Source organism: Epinephelus lanceolatus, chromosome 10, assembly GCF_041903045.1.
Source record: "Epinephelus lanceolatus isolate andai-2023 chromosome 10, ASM4190304v1, whole genome shotgun sequence".
In the NCBI taxonomy this organism is placed as follows: domain Eukaryota; kingdom Metazoa; phylum Chordata; class Actinopteri; order Perciformes; family Serranidae; genus Epinephelus; species Epinephelus lanceolatus.
This window is the reverse complement of record NC_135743.1, coordinates 46,431,122-46,458,505: the sequence shown is the minus strand read 5'-3', so window position 1 is coordinate 46,458,505 and position 27,384 is coordinate 46,431,122. Positions and strand designations below refer to the sequence as shown.

The following is a 27,384-nucleotide window of genomic DNA, read 5'->3' as shown; positions in this document are numbered from 1 at the left end:
GGAAAAAAACATAATCAAAACTGAGTTTAAAATAGTGACATTTCATCAATATCACTTTATTTAAAATTTGCCAGAAAAAATAAACCGTTTGCATGACCTGACCAGCATGCAAGACAAGAGTGAAAAACCAAGGCTTTTTTCAACAAGAGTATTTTCAACTCTTTCAAACATCAAAAGGTAGGTTTTAAAAGCCTATTAACTAAATTATGGTGGAGGGAGGTTCATGCATTTTCCACTCAGGGAGGCTCAAGAAAATATTTGTAGTTTTGGGGAAGCTCAAGAAAAAAAAGGATTATACAGGTGTAGTATCTGATGTGCCATGTTTATGTGATGACCGGGGTCTTTTATGATCAGTTAGGATTGATAAGCTAGGTTGAAAGGTTGGATTCCATCTAGATTGTCTCTCTGTCACCTGTCACATTTTCTCTCAAAGTTCACAAAAACAACCGTCCTACAGTATATAGGCAGGGTAAATTGAGCCGTTATTCAGAGCAGTTAATATTGGCTTTGAACTCTCTCCAGGCAATCTAGATGCTTGATTTGATGCTGTACTTCTTGTAATAAACCTTTCCATACACAAGCAACACGGTGTCAGCGGAGTCTCCTTCATCACCTTCACATCATTGCTATTTAATAAACAACAATTTTGGCGTCACGAACAGGATGAGGATGAGAAGAAGAATGAACAATTTTGGCGTCACGAACTCCGGACGTGTTGTGACCTGCGGCGTCACCAACAGCTTCAGCGCACCTGCTCCCGCACCAAGCCGGCAAATACGGTGAGCATTTTTCGCGTGATTGAGCGCTGGTTCACTCATTCGGGCTGTTGTGGGTTTGCTGTTTGGTCGCACCGTAAAGAATCATTTGTGTGTGCATGCCATGATGTGTTGATGTTTGGAGTGATTCTCCGTTCTAAATTTAGTTTTGTTGCGTTGTGTTGGCCTACAACGCAAAGGGGGGAGTGTAATAGAGAAAATGGAAAATAAGTTAAAATAAAAGTTGAAGTTAAAAGAAAGGAAAAAGAATAAAAGTTGAAGTTAAAAAAGTAAAGAAAATAAAGGTTGAAGTAAAAGAAATGTAGAACAGCCTAATAAGTAACGATAAGGTGAGCTAAATAACACCATGCGAGATTAATGAAGATTGGGCCCTTATCTTCTTAACGGTAAGACGTGTATATTAGTCACTGCATGAAAGTTGGCTTTGAGAAATAGTCGGAATTTGGCTAAAAGAAAAAAGAGGAAAGTAACAACCCTGGGCCCAAGGGGAAATTGGCAATATGGAAAAAGAGACAAGGTAAAAGAGAAGATAAAGGAAATAGAGAAGACAAGAGGAAAAAGTAAAGAGACAATAGAGAAATAAAGAGAAATAGGAATAAAGGAAAAGAGAGAAGAAAGAGTTAAAAAGAAAAAAGCCGCAGATTTGGACAAAAGCCCTCTAGGAGGCGATTTTAGATGGGCCTAAAATCCTGGGACATCACTAGGCGAATTTCACGTCAGTTCAGGGAACTGGATGTGTAGAATGGAAAATTCAATTTTAAGTTCCCACTCTAACATTAGTTGACGAACGGTGTTTGAAGCAGCCTCTCATTGAATATCTACACCTCATAAGGTAGCAAAATTTAGAAAGAAAAAGAAAGGAGCTGCAGAAAAAGCATGCCATAGGAAAGTATGAATGAGTCGACTTTGAGAATTAAGGATGGAATGCTGTTTGTGTTTTTGGGATGATGCTGGTTTGTTGTGTGTATTTACTTTGTGAGTTTGTTTTGTGTCCTTGTTTGTTGGACGATTGATCTGTGTGTGTGTGTGAAGCGCTGTCTCAGCTGTGTTCCGGTTGTGTATGAAAGGTCGTGGAAAGGGTTGGATTATGTGGTTTATGTTAATGTGATAGATTTCATATTGAATAGGCATATATAGGTTGTGGTTGAGAACAGGAGATTTAGTAAATTATTTTTAGTAAAATATTTTGTCTTTTAGTGTTAAAACATATGAGCCTCAAACTTTATAAATATTGACTGAAACTTATGAGCCTTTGACAGGGATTTTGATAAAGAGCTATGAGCCTCTTTCGAGGGGACGTTTTTGAATCTGTTAAGAACGTATGAGCCCCAAGAAGGACGTTTATGATTTTGAAGCGAAGTGTGAAGATCAGTGAGAATATTTTCAATGAGTCTGTATCAGTGTGTGTGTGTGTGCTCCGGCCGGTGGGGGTGTGTGTGTGTGTGCTCTTTGTTTCTGACTTTGTACCTATATGGAGTCTATCTGATCTTTAGGAAATTGGGCTAGAGGTTCACTCTCTGAGAACTAGAATATATTGGAAGTTCTTGCTAATTTTAAGAGGTGGAGCAAGGGGGGACGGTAGGGAGGGGGGCGGTATAGCACCCCAAGACTGCAGGAGCGCCCAGATCCCAAGACCAGGGAGCCGCAGAGGCCGCAGGACACCACGCAGGCCCAAGGACCCGGGGCGGCAATGGCCGGCACCCCCAGAGAGCCAGAGACACACCCCAGACAGGCGGGGCAGGAGGGCCCGCCCACCCACCGCCTTGAGTTCAGATGAACCGCTGTGGTATATTGTGGTGAGAGAGATAGAGGGATTAGGGGTTACATCATTAACAGAAACACATTACATATTACACAACAGTCTTTCTTGAGTTGTAATATTTATATGTACAGGTGGCATATGCTCACAGGCTGAGTGGCACTATACAGACACGTTTAGGGAGTGAATAAATGGTGACCATTTTTCTGTAAAGTATGTTAATTGGTTTCTGTGGCCAGTAGATATTTTCTCCAGCGAAATATGTTCTACAAGGAGATTCAGCCAATGGTTGATGTTGACGGTCTGTTTATCTTTCCAACTGACTAGGATTGTGCGATGGCGAGAGCTACAAGAAGAGAGTTGCAGTGGCTGTTTGGGAGGTCTATTGTCATCAGGTCACCAATTAAGCACAGGTTGGGAGATAATGGGATCCTGCAGTCCAAAATGGAGGAGAGTTTTTGAGTGACTGTTGACCAGAAGTGCTGGACGGGTGAACATAACCAGAGTGCATGAAAGTAGGTGTCTGCAGTGTTCTGAGTACACTGAGTGCATGTGTCAGATTGACTAAAGCCCATTCTATTCATCTTTTGTTGGGTGATGTGTGTTCTGTGGAGTACTTTAAATTGGATAAGTTGTATATTAGTATGTCTTGTCATCTTAAATGTATTTTTGCATATCTGAGTCCAGAAGTCAGGGTCCGGTGATACACCCAGCTCTTTTTCCCATTTTAAAATTGGTAAATGTATAGAACTGGTCTTTGACAGTAATTTATAAATCTTAGAAAGGTTCTTCTTATTAATCGGAGAAAGCTTTGTAATATGTTTGGCAAATTCTGGTGGCTGCAAAGTGCCCTGAGGCGCTGGAATTCTCCTCATGATTGTTTTTATCAATTGTAAATATGGTAGAAAATTGCCATTTCTTATTTCAAAAGTTTGAAATAAGTTTGTGTATGTCATAAGTATATTGTCTTGGAAAAGGTGATGGAGATGAGTTACTCCCTTCATCTCCCATGTGCTAAAATGGAGAGGTCTTTTGTTAATTTCAAAATCCGGGTTGTGCCAAATTGGAGAGAGCAAGCAAGGTTCTATCAGAGAGTTTGTGATTTCTAGTGTTTTCCACCAGGCTGATAAGGTGGAAGCAATCATTGGGTTCTTAAAACAGTTATGACGTCTGAGTGTAGTGGTGATAAACGGGAGGTCAGAGAGTTTTATATTGTTGCAGTCCGCCTGTTCTAGTTCGAGCCAGGAGTTGTAGTCTTCGTTAGGATATAACCATTTCAATAGGTATTGTAGCTGGTTAGCTAGTAATGTTTAAAGTTAGGAGTGTCCAATCCCCCTTCCAATTTGTTTTTCTGAAGGGTGCTTAGGCTAATTTTTGCTGTTTTGTTCTTTGAGTAGAATTTTATAATTGCAGAATCTAATGACAGGAACCATTTTGATGTGGGTGTGAATGGAATCATGGAAAAAAAATAGTTAATTTGGGGTAGAATTTTCATTTTAACTGTGGTTATTCGTCCCAGGAGGGAGATGGGAAGATTATTCCAGCGCTTCAGGTCACCACAGATCTTATCTAGCAGCGGGCTAAAGTTCAGGTGGACCAGGTCTGATAGTTTGGGTGAAATATTTATGCCAAGATATCTTATGGTGCCCACAGGGAGAGAAAATTTTTGGTCTGCAGGATTCCAAGAGTTCTCCATTATTGGCAGTATTGTCGATTTGGACCAGTTGATGGAGTAGTCTGAAAGTTTAGAAAAATTTGTTATGAGATTAAATACTTAATGTAAAGACGATTTCGGTTCTTGTAGATAAAGTAAAATGTCGTCGGCATATAGATTAATTTTATGCTCTGAATTGGCGGAATGGATACCTATGATCTTGCTGTTCTGACGGACTGCCATAGCCAATGGTTCGATGAATATTGCAAACAGTAGAGGTGAGAGTGGGCAAAATGAAGCTTTTAGATGTGATCCCGTTGGTGGTGACTGTGGCCTTAGGGGAATTATATAAGGCTGATACCCACTGGATAAATGACTCTCCAAAGCCAAATCCACTCAGGGTGGCAAATAGGAAGGATCAGTTGACCTTGTCGAAGGCTTTTTCTGCATCAAGTGACAGAATAATTGCTTTTGTATTAACGCGTTGTACTTTACTTATCAGATTAAGAACTCTTCTGACATTATTACTTGCGTGTCTGCCATTAATGAAGCCCGTTTGATCATTATGAATTATTGATGCGATTATTTTCTCCAGTCTAGAAGCAAGTGCCTTTGAGATAATTTTGATATCACTGTTGATTAGTGATAGAGGACGGTAGCTAGAAGGAAGTGTGGGGTCTTTGTCTGGCTTTAGTAATAATTTGATTGCTGCTGTATTCATGTGAGGTCTTATACCTCCGTTCTTTTTGATCTCTGTCACTGTCCTGATGAAAAGTGGTGCTAATATTGTCCAGAAATGTTTTATAAATTCGGCAGGAAAGCCGTCTGGACCTGGAGCCTTACCTGTTGGCATTTTGTCTAATGCGCTCTGCAGGTCATTAATAGTCAGGGGGGCGTCTAACATATTTCTGTGTTCCGTGGATAACTGAGGTAAATTTAGGTTATCGAGAAAAGCCTGAATATCTTCTGGGTTTGGATTGTTTACTGTTGAATATAAGTTATGGTAGAAAGAATAGAAAATCTGATTGATCTCCTGAGGAGATTGTGTGTAATTTCCGGACGGCCCCTGGATTGTTGGTATCAGAGATTTTTCTTTATTGCGTTGGAGCTGATTAGCCAAAAATTTTCCTGATTTGTTACTGTGTTCAAAATTATTATATCTTAGTTGCTGTATGATAAATTCAGTTTTCTTTGATAGAATATTGTCCAGTTGCGATTTTGTACACTGTAATTGGGTCCATACTTGATCACTTGGATTGTTTACATATTCCTGTGTTAGTTGTTTAATTTTTTCCTCAATGTTTTTTTCTGCTTGCAATTCCTGTTTCTTTTTGTAGGAAGAGTATGATATAATTTTTCCTCTGATTATTGCCTTCCCAGTTTCCCATATTAAAGATGGAGATAAAGTTGGAGAGTCATTGTCTTCAAGAAGGTTTGCCCACTCCCGTCTCACCATTTTGTCAAAGTCTGGGTCTTTAAGTAAAGAGATATTAAAGCACCATATTGAGGGCCGTTTATGGATGGTTTCTATTTGCAGATTGAGTGATATTGGTGCATGGTCGCTGATAATGATCGGGTGTATTTTTGTGGTAATTTGTTGTGAGATGGAGTTATTTAAGAGAAAAAAGTCAATTCTTGAAAATGAGCGATGCACAGGAGAGAAGAAAGTATATTCCCTCTTCGATGGGTATTTGAGTCTCCAGCCATCGCCAAGCCCAAAATCATCCATATATTCCTGTATTACCTTAGCCAATTGTGATTGCTTTGTGTGTACTGAGTTACTAGATCGGTCTAATGAAGCATTTAGGACTGTGTTAAAGTCTCCTCCAATTATAGTTGTCGAGCTGTCTGATAGGTTAGATAGTAGAGAGAAGATTGTGTGAAAGAAGGCTGGATCATCATTATTAGGGGCATACAGATCAACGATTGTATATAATTTGTTAAAGATTGTTGCCTGAATAATGATGTAGCGGCCTTCTGGGTCTGTTACCGTGCTGTTTAAAGTAAATGGTAGTCTCTTGTGGACCATGATAGAGACACCTCTTTGTCTGTTGTTATAGCAGGATGAAAGATTTTGATTAAAATTTGGATCTTTAAGAGATTTTTCTTCTGACTTTAGCAAGTGGGTTTCTTGTAGGAGAAAAATATCTGTTTTCAATTTTGTGACAAAGTCCATCACTTTAATTTTTTTCGCCTGTGAGCGGAACATTCACGGAAACCAAGTTTAGGTGTGACATTGCCAAAGTGGGGGTTTTATCATACTGTGTGTGGGTATGGAGAATAATCTGTGTGTGTTTCTATGTGAGTTTCTATCTGCGTGGATTTTGCATGAGTATATGTAATTGTTAAGTGTATGTATTACAGTCAACCGATGTGTCATGGTGAAGCATCGCAGAGTTATGGAGTGAGAGAGAGAGATGGGGGGGGGGGGCATGAAGGAGGGAAAAAAATAGAGAAGGAAAGGGAGAATACTGGGTGGGGTATGTGAAGTGTACATTCACACCCTGTGAGATTTTTTTTTTCTTTTCCTTTTTTTCCTTTTCACTAAGTCAGTGTTGTGTTCATTATATATACATATATATACATATATCCACATGTACATACATATACATCTGCATATATACATACATACATACATACATATATACCAGGGCTGCACGATTAATTGCATTGCAATCGCAGGAATGCTTAATTATCTGTTGCAGGAGAAATGTGTCAGAGTACCATTTTGAATGAAATATACATACATATATTTATTTATTTATTTCAAGAATAGTGCAGCCCCAGTATATATATACATGCATACACACATCTTTTGGTCTTTTTTTTTTTATTCCTTTTATAATACAATTAAGCTATGGTTCTACTTTGTTTTGTGGTTTTAGGGGCACTTATCTCACTTAGAAGAGCCATGGGGTGGTGGTAGAGTGGCGGAACAGCTGCCCATCTATGTATAATTTGTCGACCACAAGAGAGGTCCTATTTCCCTTCTGCCTGTGCTCTTTTAAAATGGGATATAACACTTTCCGCCTCTCGTTGATTTCCCTGGGGAACTGATCGTTCATACCGAACGAAGTGCCTTTTAGCTCTCGTCCTTTACTCTTAACGAGCATTTTCTTCTGATAATGTTTGAATTTGGCAATGATAGGATGAGGACGCTGACCTCCTCGGGGTCCGAGCCTGTGGACGCGGTGAAAGGTGATGTTGTTGACAGTCTCCGTCGGGATCTTGAGGGCCGTCACCATGAACTTTTTTACCTGGACTTCTGGGTTGTCTGGTGTGCTCTCCGGGATGCCAGAAATCATTAAATTGTCTCTCATGCTTCTGGACTGCACGTCAAGGACAGTTCCCTTCAGGAGTTTATTTTCCTTTTTGAGGAGATCTACATCTGAAGGGACCGCCGCTAAGGTGGAGCGGAGTTCAGCGTTGTTTTGCTGCAGGTCGCTAATCTGCTGGTAAGTGAACTCCAAGCTTACCTTCAGGTCGTTTATCTCCTGGTGAAGCATACCGAGCACTTCTAGCTTCTTGTTGATGGATTCCAAGACGCTAAATTCGGAGGATAATAAGTCTTGTGTATCGGTGGCTGAGTCGGTCTTCTTCCTCGGTCGGCAGGACCCTCCATGACGCACTCGTAGTAGTAGTGATTGAGAAACTCTTCTAGGTCCTCCACTCTGGCTGATGGTGCAGGCTGGAGTTGTCACCCGTTAGGTAATTATATTTGTTTGGCTAGTTTGTTGATATCTAATCTGGCAGCTAGGCGCCACCATGTTGAATCTCAAAATCTCACAGTGGTCTTGCGGTCTCACGCTGCCATCCGGTCCAAGTAAAAAGAGTATTAAGAAGTACAGCCTGTGGATAATAATATAAAACTGGAAGATTTAAGATGTTATTAGAGTGAAACAAACTAAAATTTCTAAATTGATAATGTATCGTATGTAAGTGTTGGCAGATAATAGGTGTAAATCACACTGAATTATTTCTCATGAAAGTGAGAAGGGAGACAGTGATGGAGACATGGAGAGGAAGAGGTCGAGGAAATTTAGGAAGGAAAAGAGGAAGTGTAGGAGAGGCTCGATGAACAAAAGAGGAGACAGAGGAGACAAGGTGTTTGTGAAAGTGTTTGTGAAAATGTTTAGAAGGAAGTGGTATAACGAATGTCATGAAGGGAAATTTAGAGTTATGAGGACTAGGGTCGAAGTGACCTTAGGGAAGTCAGTTCAGCTTTCATGCCAGTGTACAGGAGAAAATAGTGGTAAAGGGAAATTTAGAGTTCAGCGGGAAGACAGCCATGGTTGGGTTCTAGATCTGTCAGGGACATCATCATTAGGAAAATATGTGTTACTTAATGACAAGAGAAGACTGAAGATTGAGGGAGATTGTAGTCTTTATGTATGTAGCACCCAGCAGGAGGATCAAGGTGATTATAGGTGTTCTTTTTATGACCCATAGTTTGAGAGTGAGGGGTCAGAGAGAGGACTCAGAGCTAGTATAGTGACTCTAAGGGTGAATAGTGCACAGATGAGGCTACTACTCTAGCTACGACTTTGAAGGGGATAAATGATACAACAGCGTTGGTGACAACTTCTACTTTTGTCACTTTTGGAAATTTTACAAGTGAGGTTGTAACAAGGGCAACCTTTACCAATAAAACAGTGACGACATCTCTGATGCCTATGAAAGTTATAAATGTGATGCAGACACTTGCTAGGATATTTTTGAAATTTAAGGAGATAGTAAGTGTAACTCAGGAGCCTATGTTAAAGATAGAGCTTAGTGTGAACAGTAGTAATGAGATTTTTGAACTTAAGAAACAAATGGTGAAACAGAATGACGCAGATTCATCTTTGACAGCTCAGATGACTGTTTCAGACGTGGAAGATAAGTTTTTCTGACTTTGATTGGACAGCAGAAGACATGACTGACCATCACCATGCATTACAGAAGAGAGACACTAAGTAGAAGGCATATGGATTTGATTCCTCTGTGTTACAAATCGCACACCCATGGGCAGGAAGGAACTTATGGTTCCAGCAGTTAACTCATTCTGTAAGATCGGTGAGGAAAATGAACTGTCCATGTGTGGTGAAAGTTCCATCACCAGGCACATGGCCTTCAATTTTAGAGATGGTACCAGAACCGCTAGCTACTGTATGCCAATCTTATGCACTATCGTGGCTGTTGTATAAGCAGCAATCAGCAGAAGATACAGTGATGGCTTTGTCAGTGAATCTGTTTAGAACTAGATTTAATTGTTCTTGGTTGAGGGAATTACCATCTGTGAATTTACTTGATCAGCATGAAAATATGATAACAGCGGTCCCTGATGCAATGGAAGTGAAATCTGTGAGGGCTAAAGATTGTTTTGTTCAAATGATACTCATAAGGGGCATGGAATGTTTATGGGAATCTCAGATTGTAACAACTATATGATGACCATGGGTAAGCGTAAATATGAGGCTATTGATGACTTGTATGAAGTGACTTTTTATGTACCACATTGCAAACAGAATAGAACTGTGATGGTGCAGAACCAAATTTTGCCTGGTAACGTGACTATAGGGAATTTCAAGGATATTTGGTGGGATTTGTGGTGATAAGGCATACATATTTCTACCGTATGGGTGGACAGGATGTTGTTACATGGCAACGCTAAAACTCCCATATGAGGTTCTTGCTGTCCAGAAGGGAAAAGTACTTGATAAGGTTCAATCAAATGCTGTTTCTGGAAGTAGGAAGAAAAGGGACATGGCACGATTTCATAATCTGGAGTCCTACCGTTGGAGGATAAGTCTAGGAGAAAAGTGGGGTATAGGATTATTTCCATAGTATGGTGTGACATTTATGGCAGATCACATTGATAATATAACCTACACCCTACAGGGTTTTGCAAATGAGACTATAACAGGTTTGGAATACTTGTCAAATACTCAAAGAAGTCACAGACTGATGTTGCTGAAACATGACATGGCTCTTGACTATATTTTGGCCAAACAAGGTGGCCTATGTGTGGCTTTGAACTTAACTGGGGATGCTTGTTATACTTTGATTCCTGATAGTTCTGACAATATGGCTAGTGTCATAGATGCATTGAAGAATATAAGGGATGCATTTGGCTGGTCGGAAGGATCTGGATGGTCTACGAATGCTTGGTTGCAGGAGAAATTAGGACCGTTGGGAGCAATGTTGGTTCAGATTTTGGTAGCAGTTCTTCTATCATTATGTCTGATGTTTTGTTTTTGTACGCTGCTATTGACCTTTGCAAACGCTATGATATTGAGATGGGTTGGAGTTGTGATGCCTGGGGATCATGTTCAGATGCCATTATTACATAGGACTGACACAGACGTCGACGAAGAAGTGGTGATAGAAGGTGGACTGGTGGAGAAATATCCATTTTGAATGTCTAATTATATTATAGCCTTAACATCTATTATTTCGTTATTTAGTAGTTTCTTACTATAGAGTGGTATGATTAAAGGGGGGGAAATGGAAATGTGACTTATAATTTGGAATAATGTGAAAGTATGATATTGTGAATTTCACATCTATTTATAAGGTGTTGATCTGCATTTGATGTTTTAATTAATTTGCATCGGCTGTCTTTGCAAAGATACTGGTTGGTGTTTTCTTTTCTTTCCTCCTAGGACGATACTGGGGGAAGACCACCGTGAGGGTGGTTGGTTGTTCAGGGACCCCAACATTCTGAAGGGATTCAGACACTCAAACATGGACAATAAAATGGACTGGAGGGCCCTGAACAAGGAAATTGTGATAAAAATGTCCAGATTTAAAACACCATCGACACTACACTGAGAGTCAACGCTGCTGAGGAGTTGCAGTGTGATACATTTTTATGTCTTCTCTTACATATATTTTTTGATTTTGTTCTATTATATTGTAATCTGTGATATTGATAGAGGATGATTATATGGTAGTGATAATCTTAGTAAGACATAATAGTTTGACTTAGTTTTTGAGTTTTCTTTTACTGCATGAGTAATACTTAAATTTTATAATATTTCTTAAAAGTTTCTGTTATGGGGTAAATACACTGGGACCTCAGATGTTTTCTTTTTTCTCGGGTGCTTAGGGATATTGGTGTTAGGCAGGGAAAGGTCCACTGGAAGGTGCGATGGGTCAACCAGCCTGAATTTGGACATTTTTTTGATTTTATTTACTGAGGTTTCCACATGTATTTCTTTAAGTCATATCCCTACACAAAATGTTAAAATTCCTCCTTTTTAAATTGGCCTGGAGTACTATATGTGGTCGCCTAAAGCAGAGGGGCCGTGAGAGAATTTTTCCTGTCTAGATTGTTTGATGGATATTTCAGGAAAGATAGCTGCCTGACAGGTTTTCGCTCTCGCACTCCATAAAGTTGCTATATTGTTAAGGTTATGCTGTAGGCAGCACTGTAGGAGGAACTGTTATTTTTATCACAACTGCAAGTATGTATGTATTACTCTTTTATTTTTCAAGACTCTGTGTAGTCTCGAAGGGGGGAAATATGTAGTATCTGATGTGCCATGTTATGTGATGACTGGGGTCTTTTATGATCAGTTAGGGGCCCAGGTCAAGACTTTATTATGGCTCAGGTCAAGGATTGATAAGCTAGGTTGAAAGGTTGGATTCCATCTAGACTGTCTCTCTGTCACCTGTCACATTTTCTCTCAAAGTTCACGAAAACAACCAACCTACAGTATATAGGCAGGGTAAACTGAGCCGTTATTCAGAGCAGTTCATATTGGCTTCGAACCCTCTCCAGGCAATCTAGATGCTTGATTTGATGCTGTACTTCTTGTAATAAACCTTTCTATATACAAGCAGCATTTTGTTTTCATGACACTTATGACAGGCACTCAAGTATACAGGATTGAGGTATAGTAAGGGGCTATTCTTTTCTTATCAGAGGAGGGGGGTGACTGTGGCGTGACTTTGTTTTGTTTTTGTTTTTTCTGACCCTCCTTGAAGCTACAAATATTTTTCCTTGAGCCTTCCTGAGTGGAAAATGCATGAACCTCCCTCCACCACAAATAACCATATTTGCTTTAAAATTCACACTAAATGTAGGCTAAGTATTTGAGTCAATGCAACAAGCAAACATAAAAGGAGTGAAGAATGTACAGTGGCACTATCAGTAACTGGGTGTGGCAGATATTATCAAAATAAATCTTACCATTTGATGTTTAAAAGTTTAAAGTTGAAAACAAAATCATGGAGTTGAAAAAAGCTGTCATTCGTAGGAGTGCAGAATTTCCATTTTTTTTACAGGATCTTTTTAGTGCAAATGGTTTATATTTGGCAATTTTGTTAATGGGAATTAAATGATTTTGAAGATGGAGGCCTACATTTTGCATGATGTGTTTAAGGACCGTCAGAATTTGAAGATCCAACAATTTTAATTTTTACAGCTTCTGGCTGTGATATAAAGGGTGTAATTTTATTTTGTTTAAAATAAATACAAAATACGACTATTTAAAGTTGTATGCCCCTCCCCGTAGCCAAAATAGAAAAAAGAAGTCCCTCCCCAGTGCTTAAAAAATTATTTAACTTGCACTGCCGCCCCCCATAAACAACAAACAGTCCCTGATACTAAACATATTTAAAACAACTGTATTCCTCATGCAGCCTTTTTTGGATGTGGTGTATTAGGTTTTCAAAGACGACTGAAGTGTGGTTCATAAGCAGAGGAGCTTTTGCAAATGCTGGAATCTGACCTCTGACAAGTGAGCCAAATACCTCATTAGAGTAGCAAATATTTTAGCTCCCATGATGCCCAGTTTAGGAAGAAAGGATACTGTCTTACAGGAGAACACCGCCTAAATTAAGAATTCCAATATGTGACTGCCATGGCCTAGGAGAGTTCAATCAATGTCTGTGGACATGGGCTACTCTCTCAAAGCCAGAAACCAGAGAGGGAAGTCTCAAAGTTGTGATGTCATAGGGTATAAAGTCTGGAGCTGCTCCATAGACAGTGAATGGGAGACTCAATGGGATATTATTTGTTTTTTATGCCCTAATGAGCTTTATTCCATAGAAGTGTTCTTAGGTCTGAAACAGAAAATGTCCTTATATACTCAGAACATTCCCCTGGCTGCTCTCAGTGTCATCTATAGGCTAACATCTTTCACCATTCATTGTCTATGGAGCAGTCCCAGACTTAATATCCCATGAACACCTTGGGCTGGAAAAGTTTCACCATCATTGATTTCTTCATCTAAATCATCAACGTGTCTCTTAGACCCCATCCCAACTAGGCTACTTAAGGAGGTCTTTCCTTTAGTTAACACTCATATATTAGATATGATCAATATATCCCTATTAACAGGCTATGTACCACAGTCTTTTAAGGTAGCTGTAATTAAACCTCTCCTAAAAAGCCCACCCTGGATCCAGAGGTGTTAGCCAACTATAGACCAATATCTAATCTTCCCTTTATGTCAAAGATCCTTGAGAAAGTAGTCGCAGACCAGCTGTGTGATTTTCTCCAGGATAATAATTTATTTGAGGAATTTCAGTCAGGATTTAGAGTGCATCATAGCACTGAGACAGCTCTAGTTAAAATTACAAATGACCTTCTGATTGCTTCAGACAAAGGACTCGTCTCTGTTCTTGTTTTATTAGATCTTAGTGCGGCGTTTGACACAATTGACCATCAAATTCTACTGCAGAGACTGGATCACTTAATTGGCCTAAAAGGTTCAGCACTAAGCTGGTTTAAATCTTATTTATCTGATCGTTTTCAATTTGTTGACGTTCGTAATGAATCATCCTTACGTACCAAAGTTTGTTTTGGAGTTCCGCAAGGTTCTGTGCTCGGACCAATCCTATTTACTCTATATATGCTTCCTTTAGGTAACATCATTAGAAATCACTCTATAAACTTCCATTGTTATGCGGATGATACACAGTTGTATTTATCGATGAAGCCAGAAGAAAGTAATCAATTAACTAAACTCCATAACTGCCTTAAAGACATAAAAAATTGGATGAGCACCAATTTCCTGATGTTAAATTCAGACAAAACTGAAGTTATTGTTCTTGGCCCCAAACAACTCAGAGACTCTTTATCTGATGACATAGTTTCTCTAGATGGCATTGCTCTGGCCTCTAGCACTACCGTAAGAAACCTCGGAGTAATATTTGATCAAGATTTGTCTTTTAATTCTCATTTAAAGCAAACCTCACGGACTGCATTTTTTCATCTGCGTAATATTGCGAAAATTAGGCCTATCCTGACCCGAAAAGATGCAGAAAAATTGGTCCACGCTTTTGTTACCTCTAGGCTGGATTACTGTAACTCTCTATTATCAGGTAGCTCTAGTAAGTCCTTAAAAACTCTCCAGCTAATTCAGAATGCAGCAGCACGTGTACTAACAGGAACTAAGAAACGAGATCATATTTCTCCTGTTTTAGCTTCTCTGCACTGGCTCCCTGTAAAATCCAGAATTGAATTTAAAATCCTACTGTTAACTTATAAAGCTCTAAATGGTCAAGCTCCGTCATATCTTAGAGAGCTCATAGTGCCATATTATCCCACCAGAACACTGCGCTCTGAGAACGCAGGGTTACTCGTGGTCCCTAAAGTCTCCAAAAGCAGATCAGGAGCCAGAGCCTTCAGCTATCAGGCTCCTCTCCTGTGGAATCATCTTCCTGTTACGGTCCGGGAGGCAGACACCGTCTCCACATTTAAGACTAGACTTAAGACTTTCCTCTTTGATAAAGCTTATAGTTAGGGCTGGCTCAGGCTTGCCCTGTACCAGCCCCTAGTTAGGCTGACTTAGGCCTAGTCTGCCGGAGGACCCCCTATAATACACCGGGCTCCCTCTCTCTCCCTCTCTCTCTCTCTCTCTCTCTCTCTCTCTCTCTCTCTCTCTCTCTCTCTCACTCTCGCTCCACTGTCTCTCAGAATAACTCATACCGCAGCGGTGCCTGGACAGTGTGACGTGTGTGGTTGTGCTGCTGCCGTGGTCCTGCCAGATGCCTCCTGCTGCTGCTGCCATCATTAGTCATTAGTCATACTTCTACTGTTATTATACACATATGACTATTGTCACACAAGTATACTTTCTGATACTAATACATACTTTCAACATATTGTACCACCGTAGCCAGAACTATAACTATAATATTATTACTTTCATTAATGTTGTTGTAAGCTACTGTCATTACCTGCATCTCTCTCTCTCTCTCTCTCTCTCTGTCTCATTGTGTCATATGGATTACTGTTAATTTATTATGCTGATCTGTTCTGTACGACATCTATTGCACGTCTGTCCGTCCTGGAAGAGGGATCCCTCCTCAGTTGCTCTTCCTGAGGTTTCTACCGTTTTTTTTTTCCCCGTTAAAGGGGTTTTTTTTGGGGAGTTTTTCCTTATCCGCTGTGAGGGTCTTAAGGACAGAGGGATGTCGTATGCTGTAAAGCCCTGTGAGGCAAATTGTGATTTGTGATATTGGGCTTTATAAATAAAATTGAATTGAATTGAATTGAAATTGAATCATTGGCATTTTCCCATTGTCCAATCAGATGACTTCAGGGGCAGGCCTTTGTGTGATGCTAATATAATCACCCTTTCACCGTTGCCCTAGGCAAGCTGCAAGACATATCTGTACAAACTGTAGCCTCAAGTACTTTCTAACATATTACCAACTGTAATTAGGCCTTGTTATTCACAGTAGGTTGTCAAACTGTCCCTGATTCATCCTAATATAAGTCTTGAACTGACCATCATCCTGGTGAAGCTACTGAACCAGCTGCTTGTACTCCCTGTGATTTCTCCTCTTTCTGACGATCTCATGTACCCACGTGGATCTCTGTTTCTCTGTGTCCGCAGCAAGCCAGAAAAAGCAATGTGTCTGATCAGGGTAGGCTTCAACAAAAAAGGCAGTGCCATGTGCTTTGCGTTTTGCAGCCTGCAAAGCGTGCGCTGTCTGATTGGGTCCTAATTCGGATTTTGTTTCATTTCCATGTGTAGGTGACACTTGGCAGGGACTGAGAGCCTGGGTTCGAGATGTTATGGTGCCAGATTTGGCCTTCCGCCACATCAGAGTCATTTACCCTACAGCTCCAGCTTGGTATGTCTGTGACTGGCTCACGTGTGACTTAATTAAATATCCATTTGTTTTGTTTTGTTTGACTTTATTGAATGCTTCCATAATTACAATGAGACCATTTCTTTTGAAAAAGTCAGCAGTAATGTGAATGTGTTGATGGAACAGGTTGAGATACTGAGGTACTATTTACTCAGCGAGGACATTCAGACTGGTTCTCAGAACTGTACTGTAGCCATTTGTCAGACATACAGTTCTCTTCAAATCTCTCCTCTGTGAATAACTGGGAAAGCAAACAGCATTGATGTCCAATGTTCCCTTGACATTTACTGGAGAGAGTCCAAACAGTGGGACCACGATCAGGGAATACAAGTGCTGATTGTAATCATACTTCCCATTTGTGTAGCGGGAAAACATGCCACATAGCACTTATTCATAATGTATTAACCAACGTAGCTGACCACTGACCGTCATCTTGACACCATCAGGCCATACACACCCATGCAAGGGGCTCTGTCTACTGTCTGGTTTGACCGTCAAAACATCTCACGGGACTGCCCAGAGCACCAAGAGTCCATAGACAGCATGTGCAACACATTAGGATCCATCATTCAGGACGAGGTCAACGCCGGGATCCCCAAACACAGGCTGATCATTGGTATGGATCTGGTTTTGACTTCTTGTCAGTTACATGTTAGAATATGAACATTTACCATATGTGCTCTCTTCAAAAATACACTACTGGTACCTTTAAATTTACCAATTAATACACTGCCTGTCATCAGTTTAATGAGTACACAAACAGAAATGTAAAAATGACAGATTGTGGTTTTAGGAATTGACCTATGGCTAAGTCCCGCCCTCAAACTCGATGAGCCAATCACAGTGCGTATAGCCATTCCCATACACTGGGACATTCTCTGCCTGGACATTCACTGAAATGCATTACAGAAAGTCAGTTTTGATTTTAAGTTTAAAAATGGACAAACGGTGTGCATGGGGTACATGCAACTCCGACACAAGGTATCCTGAGAGGCTGGGCGATGAGGTGTATTTTTTACAATTTAAACCACATCTCAACTGAGAAAAGTGTCTCATTTGGATAAAGTTGTGTGGTAACGTTAGACCACAACATCAACTCAACATGAATAAGATTAACAATGATGTCTACATCTGTTTTAAGGTAAGTCAGCATTGTGTATGAGGCAACATATTGTCACTTTGCTGGAAAGAAATATAAAGTTATCTTTAACATCTCTAGCTAACGTTAGCTAAAGTTAGCCTAACGTTAGCTCCCAGCTGTGTTGTTCATCATGTCACCTTGTTTGCTGGGAGTTCATTAGCCTATTTTGCTCTAGTTTTGTACTTTGGTGATCGTACATCATTGTTAGCTGTTGTCCAAAGAGCTCTAGTTAAACTAACGTTAACCTCTGGAGCTTAGCTTCATTAATTTATCTGTAATCGCAGAGATAACAAAGGTTGGCAAACATTATGCTGAATGATTCAGTGTAAATACTGTAGCACCAAACTAATGGAGAGACACTCTTGGTAAAGATGGTAAAAAGGCCGTTATCCTCTTCTCATATTCTGAGCCAAAAACCTTAACTTCAGTGGCATTTTAACTTGTTGTCTTTGATGGCGATGGCAACGAGATGTGGTTCACAAGCGTACACTGTGACCTGTAAATTTTGGCTCATAATTTAAGCTTTTCATCAACCTTCTCAACAATAAAATGATGAATATATCCCTCCGATGTGTAGTTTAGGCCCTTTTGGCTACTTCTCAATGACATCTGATCGTTATGTCCCCAAATATCATCAATTTCCTCCTGCGAAATGCCATTTACTGTGACACCTGCCATGGTGCCGGTCACTGAATGTTGATAGTTTGTCCGAGTGAGTGGAGGGGGGCGTGGTTTAGCCATAGGTCAATTACATGCTGAAACTATTTCTTCAACAGTGGGTGCAGTGATTGTATGCAGCTTCCTGATTCTTGTCATTACACTGAGGCTGTCAGCTTCGGTGCCACTGTAACTATACAGAGAACAAATCCAGACCATATGTGGCACTATTCCTGCACTATTTTGCACTTTAACTAAAGCAAAGTAGCACAGGCCAAATAGGTAGGTCTATCACTGTGATCCACACTGAAATGTCTCAATAACTATCAGATGAATTACCATTACATTTAGTTTCAGTTAATTTTGCTTTTGACAGCCCGGCAACCAGGAACTACCTGGTTAATTTTTTAAGAAAAAAAATGAATAATGACATGAAATACAAGAGATTTAAGGATTCTGCATTAACATTTACCCGGGGCAAGTAAACTCTCTGTTTGGGTAATGTAAAGTGGAATGCCTCATGCATTTCTCCAATGCAGCAAGTAAAAAATAAATGGGATGTCTAATCTAACATTATCTGAAAGTAAACTGCATACTGTATCCCTAAAGCAGAGTTTTTCCAGCTGAGCTGCATGCTCAAGTCCATCTCACCACCAAGTCATAGTGGATATTACAGAAGTTAACTCTGGGGTTGACAATGTCATACGTGACATAATGTTATTTTAGTTAAATATCTATATATTGTTAAACAGACTTTCTTAAAGGAGTAATTTGTCGCTTTTTAAGTGGACATCCAGTCAGTTTTGAAGGTAAATGTAGTCAGTTGAAGCAATAAATCCCTCAGTGCATTTTGTATTGTCAGAGAATAGTCTCCCTTCTTGCAAAGCTGTTACTGCAGTGCCTACATGTACAAGGATGCATTGCACCTGAGCTCCTGACGCTCAATCTCCAAATACTCCTCAAACCTGCCCAGCATGTGGAGGTCAGCATCTTAAACTTGGCTCTGTTTGCAAAAAGTCAAGGTGTCTGAAATAACTTACTGCAGTGTTCAACTAGAACACCAGAAAAAAACAACATGAACACTAGTTTTATGAACAACAAGCATGCCTTATTGTAAAGAGCTGGAAAGCTGTGTAGCATCACTATAGCCAAAAGCTGTTACTTTGTTCTCCAAAACAAAATGTTAGGTGACAGAAAATACTCACGTAGTGGTCATCTGCTCCCTCAGCCCTGCTGGTCTTGTTTTCTCAAGTTTATCCTCAGCGTTGGGCAAGCTACTTGGAAAATGTAGTGAGCTAAGCTACCAGTTACTGCACATCAAAATAAAGATTCACCACACTGAAGCTATGCCCCAGAGAAATGTAGCAAGCTAAGCTTTTGGAAAATGGCAAAAGTAGCATGCTACTTGCAAAGCTAGACAAAGAGATAGGCAGGCAAAAAAATGTTAAGTTGAACTGTTTATTATAAAATACCAGACTTAAATTAAATCTTTCTTTTCTTTTTTTTGAAGACTTTGTGACATTTGAACATGTCTTTCAATAACATGAACAGAAACAAAATAAAACTCACCAAAACTGTCATGGTTACTAAGTCCACTGTTCCAACAATCACTAAATCCAGTTTGGTTGAAATAAAACACTCAATACACAGAGTATGATGTGAAAAGCTCTACATGCCATATTTTCCTACTGTCTCTCAGCTGGTGGCGCAGCAGCGGCTCTCAGTCATTCTTCTGACAGGAGCAAAATAAAATGACAACAACAACAACAAAAACGGAGATGTACTCAGCTAATCGTCGATATATTCATCCAATAGTACAACCACACACACTCCCAAGATCAACACATCCTCGCCTCTTTGTCTTGACTACTCCCTCTGTGTGTATACAGGCTACAACTGACGTAGCACTCCTTGACAGGGCTAACCTTGCACATTTCTGTTGGTTGATATCAGTATGGATGAAACAAACAGGAAACACCATGTTAATCAGTGAGCTGTAGAGGTGTTGACAAGTATATTTTTTAACTTTAGATTGTTTCCACCTGCTTTCAGTCTGCAAGATGGCGCCCCCAGTGCGGACGCCTGTTACAGCAGCTCCTGGTCACCGCTGAGCTTTTTTCAATTTCTTTTTCATTTAACTTTCTTAATTTTCATCGGTGGCTTAGTGGTAGAGCAAGCGCCCCATGTACAAGGCTGTTGCCGCAGCGGCCCGGGTTCGACTCCAGCCTGTGGCCCTTTGCTGCATGTCTCTCCCTCTCTCTCTCCCCCTTTCACACTTCACTGTCCTATCAATTAAAGGCAAAAAATGCCCTTAAAAATATCTTCCAAAAACAAAAAAAAACCTTTCTTAATTTTCAGTTAGCTAGGTAGCACTTATGTTTTGTTTTGGTATGGAGACAAAGGCCGCTCTCTTTATAGCGGTTTTTCTCCTATTTTTCCACAGACATGATCGTGTGCAGGGACCCAGAGCCCAGACCCAGAAAGGAGGAGGGCTGGCTGTGTTGGTGAATGATAGATGGTGTAACTCTGGGCACATCACTATCAAGGAACAGCATTGCTGCAGGGACATTGAGCTGCTGGCTGTTGGCATGAGACCATACTATCTACCCAGGGAGTTTTCTCATGCCATCTGCAAAGGCTGAGTCTGCTTGTGACATTCTCCACTCTGTTACAAGTAGGCTGCAAACACAGCACCCTCAGGCCCTCCTTCTGATCTCTGGGGACTTCAACCACGCCTTTCCATCCACCACCCTGCCCACCTTCACCCAGTATGTTTCCAGCCACACCAGAGACAATAAAACACTGGATTTATTTTATACCAACACCAAGGAGGCATAACACTCATCCCCGCTGCCCTCTCTGGGAAAAGCTTATCACAACCTGGTTCATCTTCTGCCTGTCTACAGACCTCTGGTGCAGAGGGAACCAGCAACCACCCGCACTGTGAGGAGGTGGTCTGATGAAGCAGAGGAGGTCCTGAGGGACTGCTTCGAGACCACTGTGTGGGAGGTACTCAGCGATTCCCATGGGGAGGACATTGACAGTCTGACATCATGTATTACGGACTACATAAACTTCTGTGTGGAAAGCACCGTACCCACCAGGACTGTATGCTGCTTCTCCAACACCAAACCCTGGATTACTCCAGATATAAAAGCTCTCCTGAAGGAGAAGCGGAGAGTTTTTAACTCTGGAACCAAGGAGGAGCTGAAGGCCGTGCAGAAGGACCTATGGAGAAACATCAGGCAGGGAAAGGTTTGAAAATCATCTCAGGACACAAACAACCAGACTCCCAGGCCAGAGGCGACCAGAAGTGGATGAATGATCTGAATCTGTTCAATAGATTTGATCAGTCTGCCCCTTCCCTGGCCCAGACATCACGGCTGCAACACCCCTCATCCTCACCTTCCCCCCACCTACGCTCCTGGCACACTGCTTCAACACCTCCCCCAACCATCAGACTTGGTTGTCTGCAGTACAGGGGCCCCGCAGGGGAAGATGCTGGTGCCGTTCCTCTTCACCCTCTACACTGCAGACTTTTCATACAACACCCCCACCTGTCATCTGCAGAAGTTCTCTGATGACTGCCATAGTCGGCCTCATCACAGATGGGCACGACAGGGAGTGCAGAGAACTGAACCAGGAGTTTGTGGACTGGTGCCTGAGGAACCACCCTCAGATCAACGTGGGGAAGACCAAAGAGCTGATGGTGGATTTCCACAGGTGCAGACTCCTCCCTCCAACACCGGTGAACATCCAGGGATAGGACATTGAGATGGTGACATCTTATAAGTACCTGGGTGTTCATTTTAACAATAAACTGGACTAGACTAATCACATAACAGCACTATACAGGAAAGGCCAAAGCAGACTCTACCTGCTGAGGTGGCTCAGGTCTTTTGGAGTGCAGGGGGCGCTCCTGAAGACCTTCTTTGACACTGTGGTGGCATCAGCCATTTTTTACGGAGTGGTCTGCTGGGGCAGCAGCGTCTCGGCTGCAGATAGGAAGAGACTGGACAAGCTGATCAAGAAGGCCAGCTCTGTCCTGGGATGCTCTGGACTCTGTGCAGGTGGTGGGAGAAAGGAGGATGACAGCCAAGCTGTCATCTCTGAGGACTAATGACTCCCATCCCATGCAGGAGGAGATAAAAGCTCTGGAGAGCTCCTTCAGCGATAGACTGATTGACCTAAAGTGTGTGAAGGAACGCTATCGCAGGTCCTTCCTGCCTGCTGCTGTCAAGCTACATAACCAGCACTGCTCACAGTAAAGTGCACCATGAACACTTTATGGACACTTTATAGACACCACAGCTGTTTGCTGTTTTTTGCACATGCAATCACTTGCACTACATGTGCTCTCTTTGATCCACTGCTCATTATCATCCACTTCTCATTATCATCATTATTATCATTATTATTTATCGCTGTTTCTTGTATTTTTGTACTTTATTTTGCATGCCTAGTTTTTAAGTTTAATTTAAATTTTGACATTTTTAATCGGACTCTCTCCTTGACTGCTGTAACACTGGAATTTCTCAATTGTGGGATCAATAAAAGGTGTATCTATCTTATTGTGGCAAGGAGTGGAGTTTTATAAATGTAAATAAGGGGGAAAAATAGAAATAACTAAGGAGGGAAGGAAACTAACTTAGGGACCACCACCTGGGGACTTGCACCCCAGGATATGAAAACCAAATTCGGTAAGGGCGCAGGGTTGAGACTGATGAGGCAGAGACAGTAGATAAATAAAACAAGCATTTTTATTTATAATGCTGTAAAGGAAAGCTAAAAAAAGGGAAACTGGAACTGCTGAAATAAAAAATTGCAAATCAAGTACGTACAAGAAAATATATTTTATTAACAGAAACAATCTAAAAGAAGCCAACTATAGCAATACCAAAACTAATGAAATAAGTATAATAAACTAAAATCAGTGGGCTGAGGCCTCAGTGGGGGCAGACTACTGGAAAAGTACCCCGTCTCACTAGTCTGGGGGGCAACACTACAAACACTACAACAAAACATGCACTAAAAGAGCCCCAGTGCCTACTTGCATGCAACAGGAGTGAGGTTCTCACCATGGTGCCTAGCCTCCCACCTGAGGACACCCAGTCCGCACTGAAAACAAGAAGACACTTCCTGAAACAAAGAGAATCAAGTTAACAAAACCATCAACAAAACACCACCAACACCACCAACAACCCAATTGATGATTAAACAATATTTCAAAACATACACTCAAAGAAAGATGTCAAATACAAATGTATTTAAAGTAAGCAAACCTAATAAATCTGGGCCAAAAGAACAAATCAAAACGATACAAAATGAGCAAAGTAAGCAAATAAGGCCAAAACAGATGAAGCTGGTCCAAAAGAAAAAAAAAATAGGGAAAAGAAAAGGCAAACTTAACAAAAACAAAACAGCAGCAGGTGAGCCTAAAACACAAAAAGGCACATGTTAGTGGGGGGAACAACTTTAAATCAACCAGAAAAGACAAAATGGGGGCCCTACTCACCACCTTCAGCATGCAACCACCACCAGGGACCAGCAAAAGGCTGAACTGAGCCAGCTGAGGCCTTTTATACTGCACCTGGGCAGGGGGAGGAGCTAAGGGAGGAGTTTTGCTGGACTACCTGGGTTGCGTTCACCACACTTCACTGTGGTTCACTACATTATCTTTACGCAAAGCTAGGCTAACTGCGTCCTCACACCACCTCTGTATTTTTTTTTTCTTTTTAATACCTGTCTGCATTAGTCTTCGTAGCTTAGCGCCACAAAAGGGTGTAAGCTTTTTATGAAGATTGATGCACTGTTAGTCTTGCAGTCAAGTATTTTATACCCATACTGTGCGTAATTGTGACCATCACCCACCCTCCCTGGAGACTAGCCTATCAGCCTTTATTGGAAAAACTTCCTAATATGAGCCAGCGAGGGCCGTGATACACCATAGTGTGTCAAGGGGAAAGTAAGGGACAAGCAGGGGGGATTGAGGGACAGGTGCTTAAGTCCTGAGTTATATAGCGACAGTACATGCGGAGAAGAAGGAGAAAGAAAAAAAAAAAAAACAGAGGAGAAACGGGCAGTGTAGCTGATGTATTGTGGCTTTGAGGTTGTTGTGCTCCATACAGATTACAAAAAATAAACAAATAAATGTATAATAAAGAAAAAAAAAACACAACAAAAAAACAAAAGAGAATACTGAACACCAAAAATGTGAGAGTCCTGGTGGTGGAGGAAAGCCCGATTGTGGAGAAGAGTTGCCAGAGCAGTGTGGTAGGTTTGAGAAGCAACTGAGCCCCTTTTGAGTGATCCCATCCGTTCTTTGCGATGCGTCACGGAGCTGAAGTATCGTACATGCATGCGTGTATTTGAACCCTCCCACTGTGTTTATGAGAACCATCACCAGGGTCAAGGGTCAATGTCCCAGCCCAGCAGGGGGAGGGGGCCAGTAAGGCACCCCAAGGCCGCAGGAGCGCTCAGACCCCACGCCCAGGGAGCCGCAGAGGCCGCAGGACACCACGCAGGCCCAAGGACCCGGGGCGGCAATGGCCAGCACCCCCAGAGAGCCAGAGACGTACCCCAGATGGGCGGGACAGGAAGGCCCGCCCACCCACCGCCCAACGCAGATTTTTTTGGGCCCCATGAAAAAAAATCACATTGGGCCCCCCCTGTGCAGCTGTTGTCACCACATCTCTAGGACCTGACCCATTAAAAGCTTTACATAAATCTAACTTTGAAGGCTTGCAACTGTCTTGCTTCTTGTAGTTCAATACTACCAGTACAATTTTTACTGTTAGTGAGTTGTACATGCAACAGTCTGCATACAGTATGCAATTCACTATTTGATGCAAGATGAAAAGCCACCAAAAAAAATGTGCTAAAGGCCATCTTTTACAGTCTAAATGTAATTTTTATTGTAAAATCCCAACATGGAAAATTCTCTTAACATTAATGAAAGCCATAATTCAATCTAAATGAAAACATCTAACTGGATTATTTTAATATTGCCTGTAACTTTAATACAGGCTGAGTTAGACTACTTCATGTTTCCAACTGTCCACCATCCAGTGCAGACAGTTGTAGGCTGTTTTTGTTTCATAATAATCATCATGTGGAAAAATAATTTGTTTGAATTTCTGTCATTAAAAAATATTTTGTTTTCTTTTTTGTAATGGTAAAAAAAGAGCAAGAGTGAGAAATTCCCACAGACTCCCTGCAATGATGCTAACTGGCATGTCAATCAACACAATGTTGCTGAGTTTGGTAAAAGGGGTAGGGACAACCGGTTTAATATGCATATCTTGCTTACCATTTACCTGCACTGATTAAATGTAGGTTAAAAGGAGTGAAATGTAGGCTAACACTAGTCTGTAGCTATCTTATTTCACTATGGATATTAAGCTAACAGGTTCATTTCTACCACTCACAGACTATAGGCTACCCACCTTTCTTGGAGAAAAACTGGGTCACATAGACACCCTTTCTTTTGCCTCTCCTCTCTCTCCTTTCTCTCTTTCCTTTTTTTGAAATTCGAATATTCTGTTAGTACTAGGTAGCATGATGATGACTTTAGTGTTCTAGCGCAACTGCTGACTGCTACTAGGCACCATGACCATCAGTGCGCTAAGGCAGGACCAAACCATTTCATGCAGATACAGGGGGGTGGTCAGTCAATATGGATGTTTACTTTCTGCTCAATGGGGATAGACTATTTAACTTTTACTGCCAAAATCAAGTAAAAACAAAGAGATCATTGATTTTATTACTTTGACCCTTTTGGACACAGTAGGCAAACAGCTGAACTCTGTACATCCCCACACCAGGATTTTATTTATGGACTTCTCCTTAGCTTTTAACACTGTCAACACAAACATTTTACTGCATCAACTTGTGGAGCTTCAGGTTCATCCTGCACTGGTTTTATGGATTAAGAGCTTTCTGCAGGACAGGCCACAGCAAGTCCTGGTAAATGGTTTTAAATCTAACAAACTGTTTTTAAAGACCGGGCTTCCACAAGGCTGTGTTTTATCTCCCATTCTCTTCTCTCACTAACAACATTTCCTGCGGCAGTGAAGGAATGACACTTTTTAAGTATGCGGACGACATGGCTTTAGTGGCCCATGTGACCGACACCAAGACACTGTCTGACTACTATCAGGCAGTCAACAACCTGGTCCGCACTTTTCAGGAAAGCTCCCTTGAGCTCAACATCAGTAAAACCAATGAGCTGTGTTGTGGGAGCAGAGGAACAGTGGACTCACAACAGTCTCCACTTTTTCAGCCCCTCAGCATCAACGGACAGCTGGTGGAACAGGTTGAGTCGTTTAAATACCTGGGGACTGAGATTGACACAGTCTTATCATTCAACACACATACGGACTCCATCTACAAGAAAGCTCAGCAGCGTTTCCACCTGCTGAGGAAGCTCAGGTCCTTCAATGTCAGTACAGACACACTAACCATGGTTTACAAATCACTGATAGAATCTGTACTCACCTTCAATATGGCATCCTGGTACAATTCACTTACAACCAAACATAAAACAAAACTCCCCCACATAACAAAACAGGCTGGGAAAATAATTGGATCCCCACAGACCCCCCTCACAGAACTTTACACCCAGGCAGTTACCAGGAAAGCCACCGCCATCACACAGGACCCCACCCACCCACTGCACCCATCCTTCCAACTACTACCATCAGGTCGCCATTACCAAGTCCCACTTTCCCGGAAGAACACATACAAAAAAACTTTTGTTCCCACTGCCATCACCACCCTGAACAGTTTAAAATAACAATTGAAGTCCCACCCAGATACACTGCTTTGTCGTATATCTTGTATAATGTCTATTGTGTTTTGTGTGTTCTTGTGTATTTTATTTCGGAGCTTGCCAAAGACGAATTTGTTACTTGTGACAGACAATAAAGGTTTATCTTATCTTATCTTATCTTATTATATTTGGAAGAAAAAATTCTTAATGATGATGGTTTAATAATTTTACATTAAGTTTTAGCTATTTTTTGGGCCCCTATCAATTAGGGGCCCCCCAGTATGGCGTCACTGAGTATGTGAGTTCTTCTGCAGAACAGTGAGGATGCCATCTGTCAGCCTTTCACTCCCTCACTGTTTCTGCTTTCTCTCTCATTGGATCCTTTTTCCCTCCCCCTCCCTTGCACACACACACACACAAACGCACACACACAAACGCACACACACAAACGCACACACACAAACGCACACACACACACACACACACACACACACACACACACACACGCACACACAGTCACCTCAGTCCATCTTA

General features: G+C 41.3%; 2 protein-coding genes across 5 annotated transcripts in view; one reads left to right on the top strand and one right to left on the bottom strand.

Annotated features, from left to right (window-relative positions):
• Positions 1-334: 334 nt before the first annotated feature.
• Positions 335-22,651, top strand: lyplal1 (lysophospholipase like 1). 2 transcript variants are annotated; one of them, XM_078172054.1, is made up of 4 exons: positions 335-779; positions 16,165-16,264; positions 16,729-16,898; positions 20,524-22,651. In XM_078172054.1, exons 2-4 carry the CDS (start codon positions 16,206-16,208, stop codon positions 20,586-20,588), a joined length of 294 nt encoding a protein of 97 aa, XP_078028180.1. In that variant the 5' UTR covers positions 335-779; positions 16,165-16,205; the 3' UTR covers positions 20,589-22,651. The 2 variants fall into 2 exon arrangements, with proteins under 2 accessions (XP_078028180.1, XP_078028181.1); XM_078172055.1 differs by lacking the exon at positions 335-779 and adding an exon at positions 12,621-16,054.
• Positions 22,652-23,011: 360 nt separating this feature from the next.
• Positions 23,012-27,384, bottom strand: part of preb (prolactin regulatory element binding) — a 69,783-nt gene continuing 65,410 nt past the window's right edge. For all 3 annotated transcript variants that reach the window (XM_078172052.1, XM_078172051.1, XM_078172050.1), the window contains one exon: positions 23,012-23,219. In XM_078172052.1, coding sequence (XP_078028178.1) covers positions 23,027-23,219 — 193 coding nt within the window. In that variant the 3' untranslated portion in view covers positions 23,012-23,026. The remainder of the gene's footprint in view (positions 23,220-27,384) is intronic.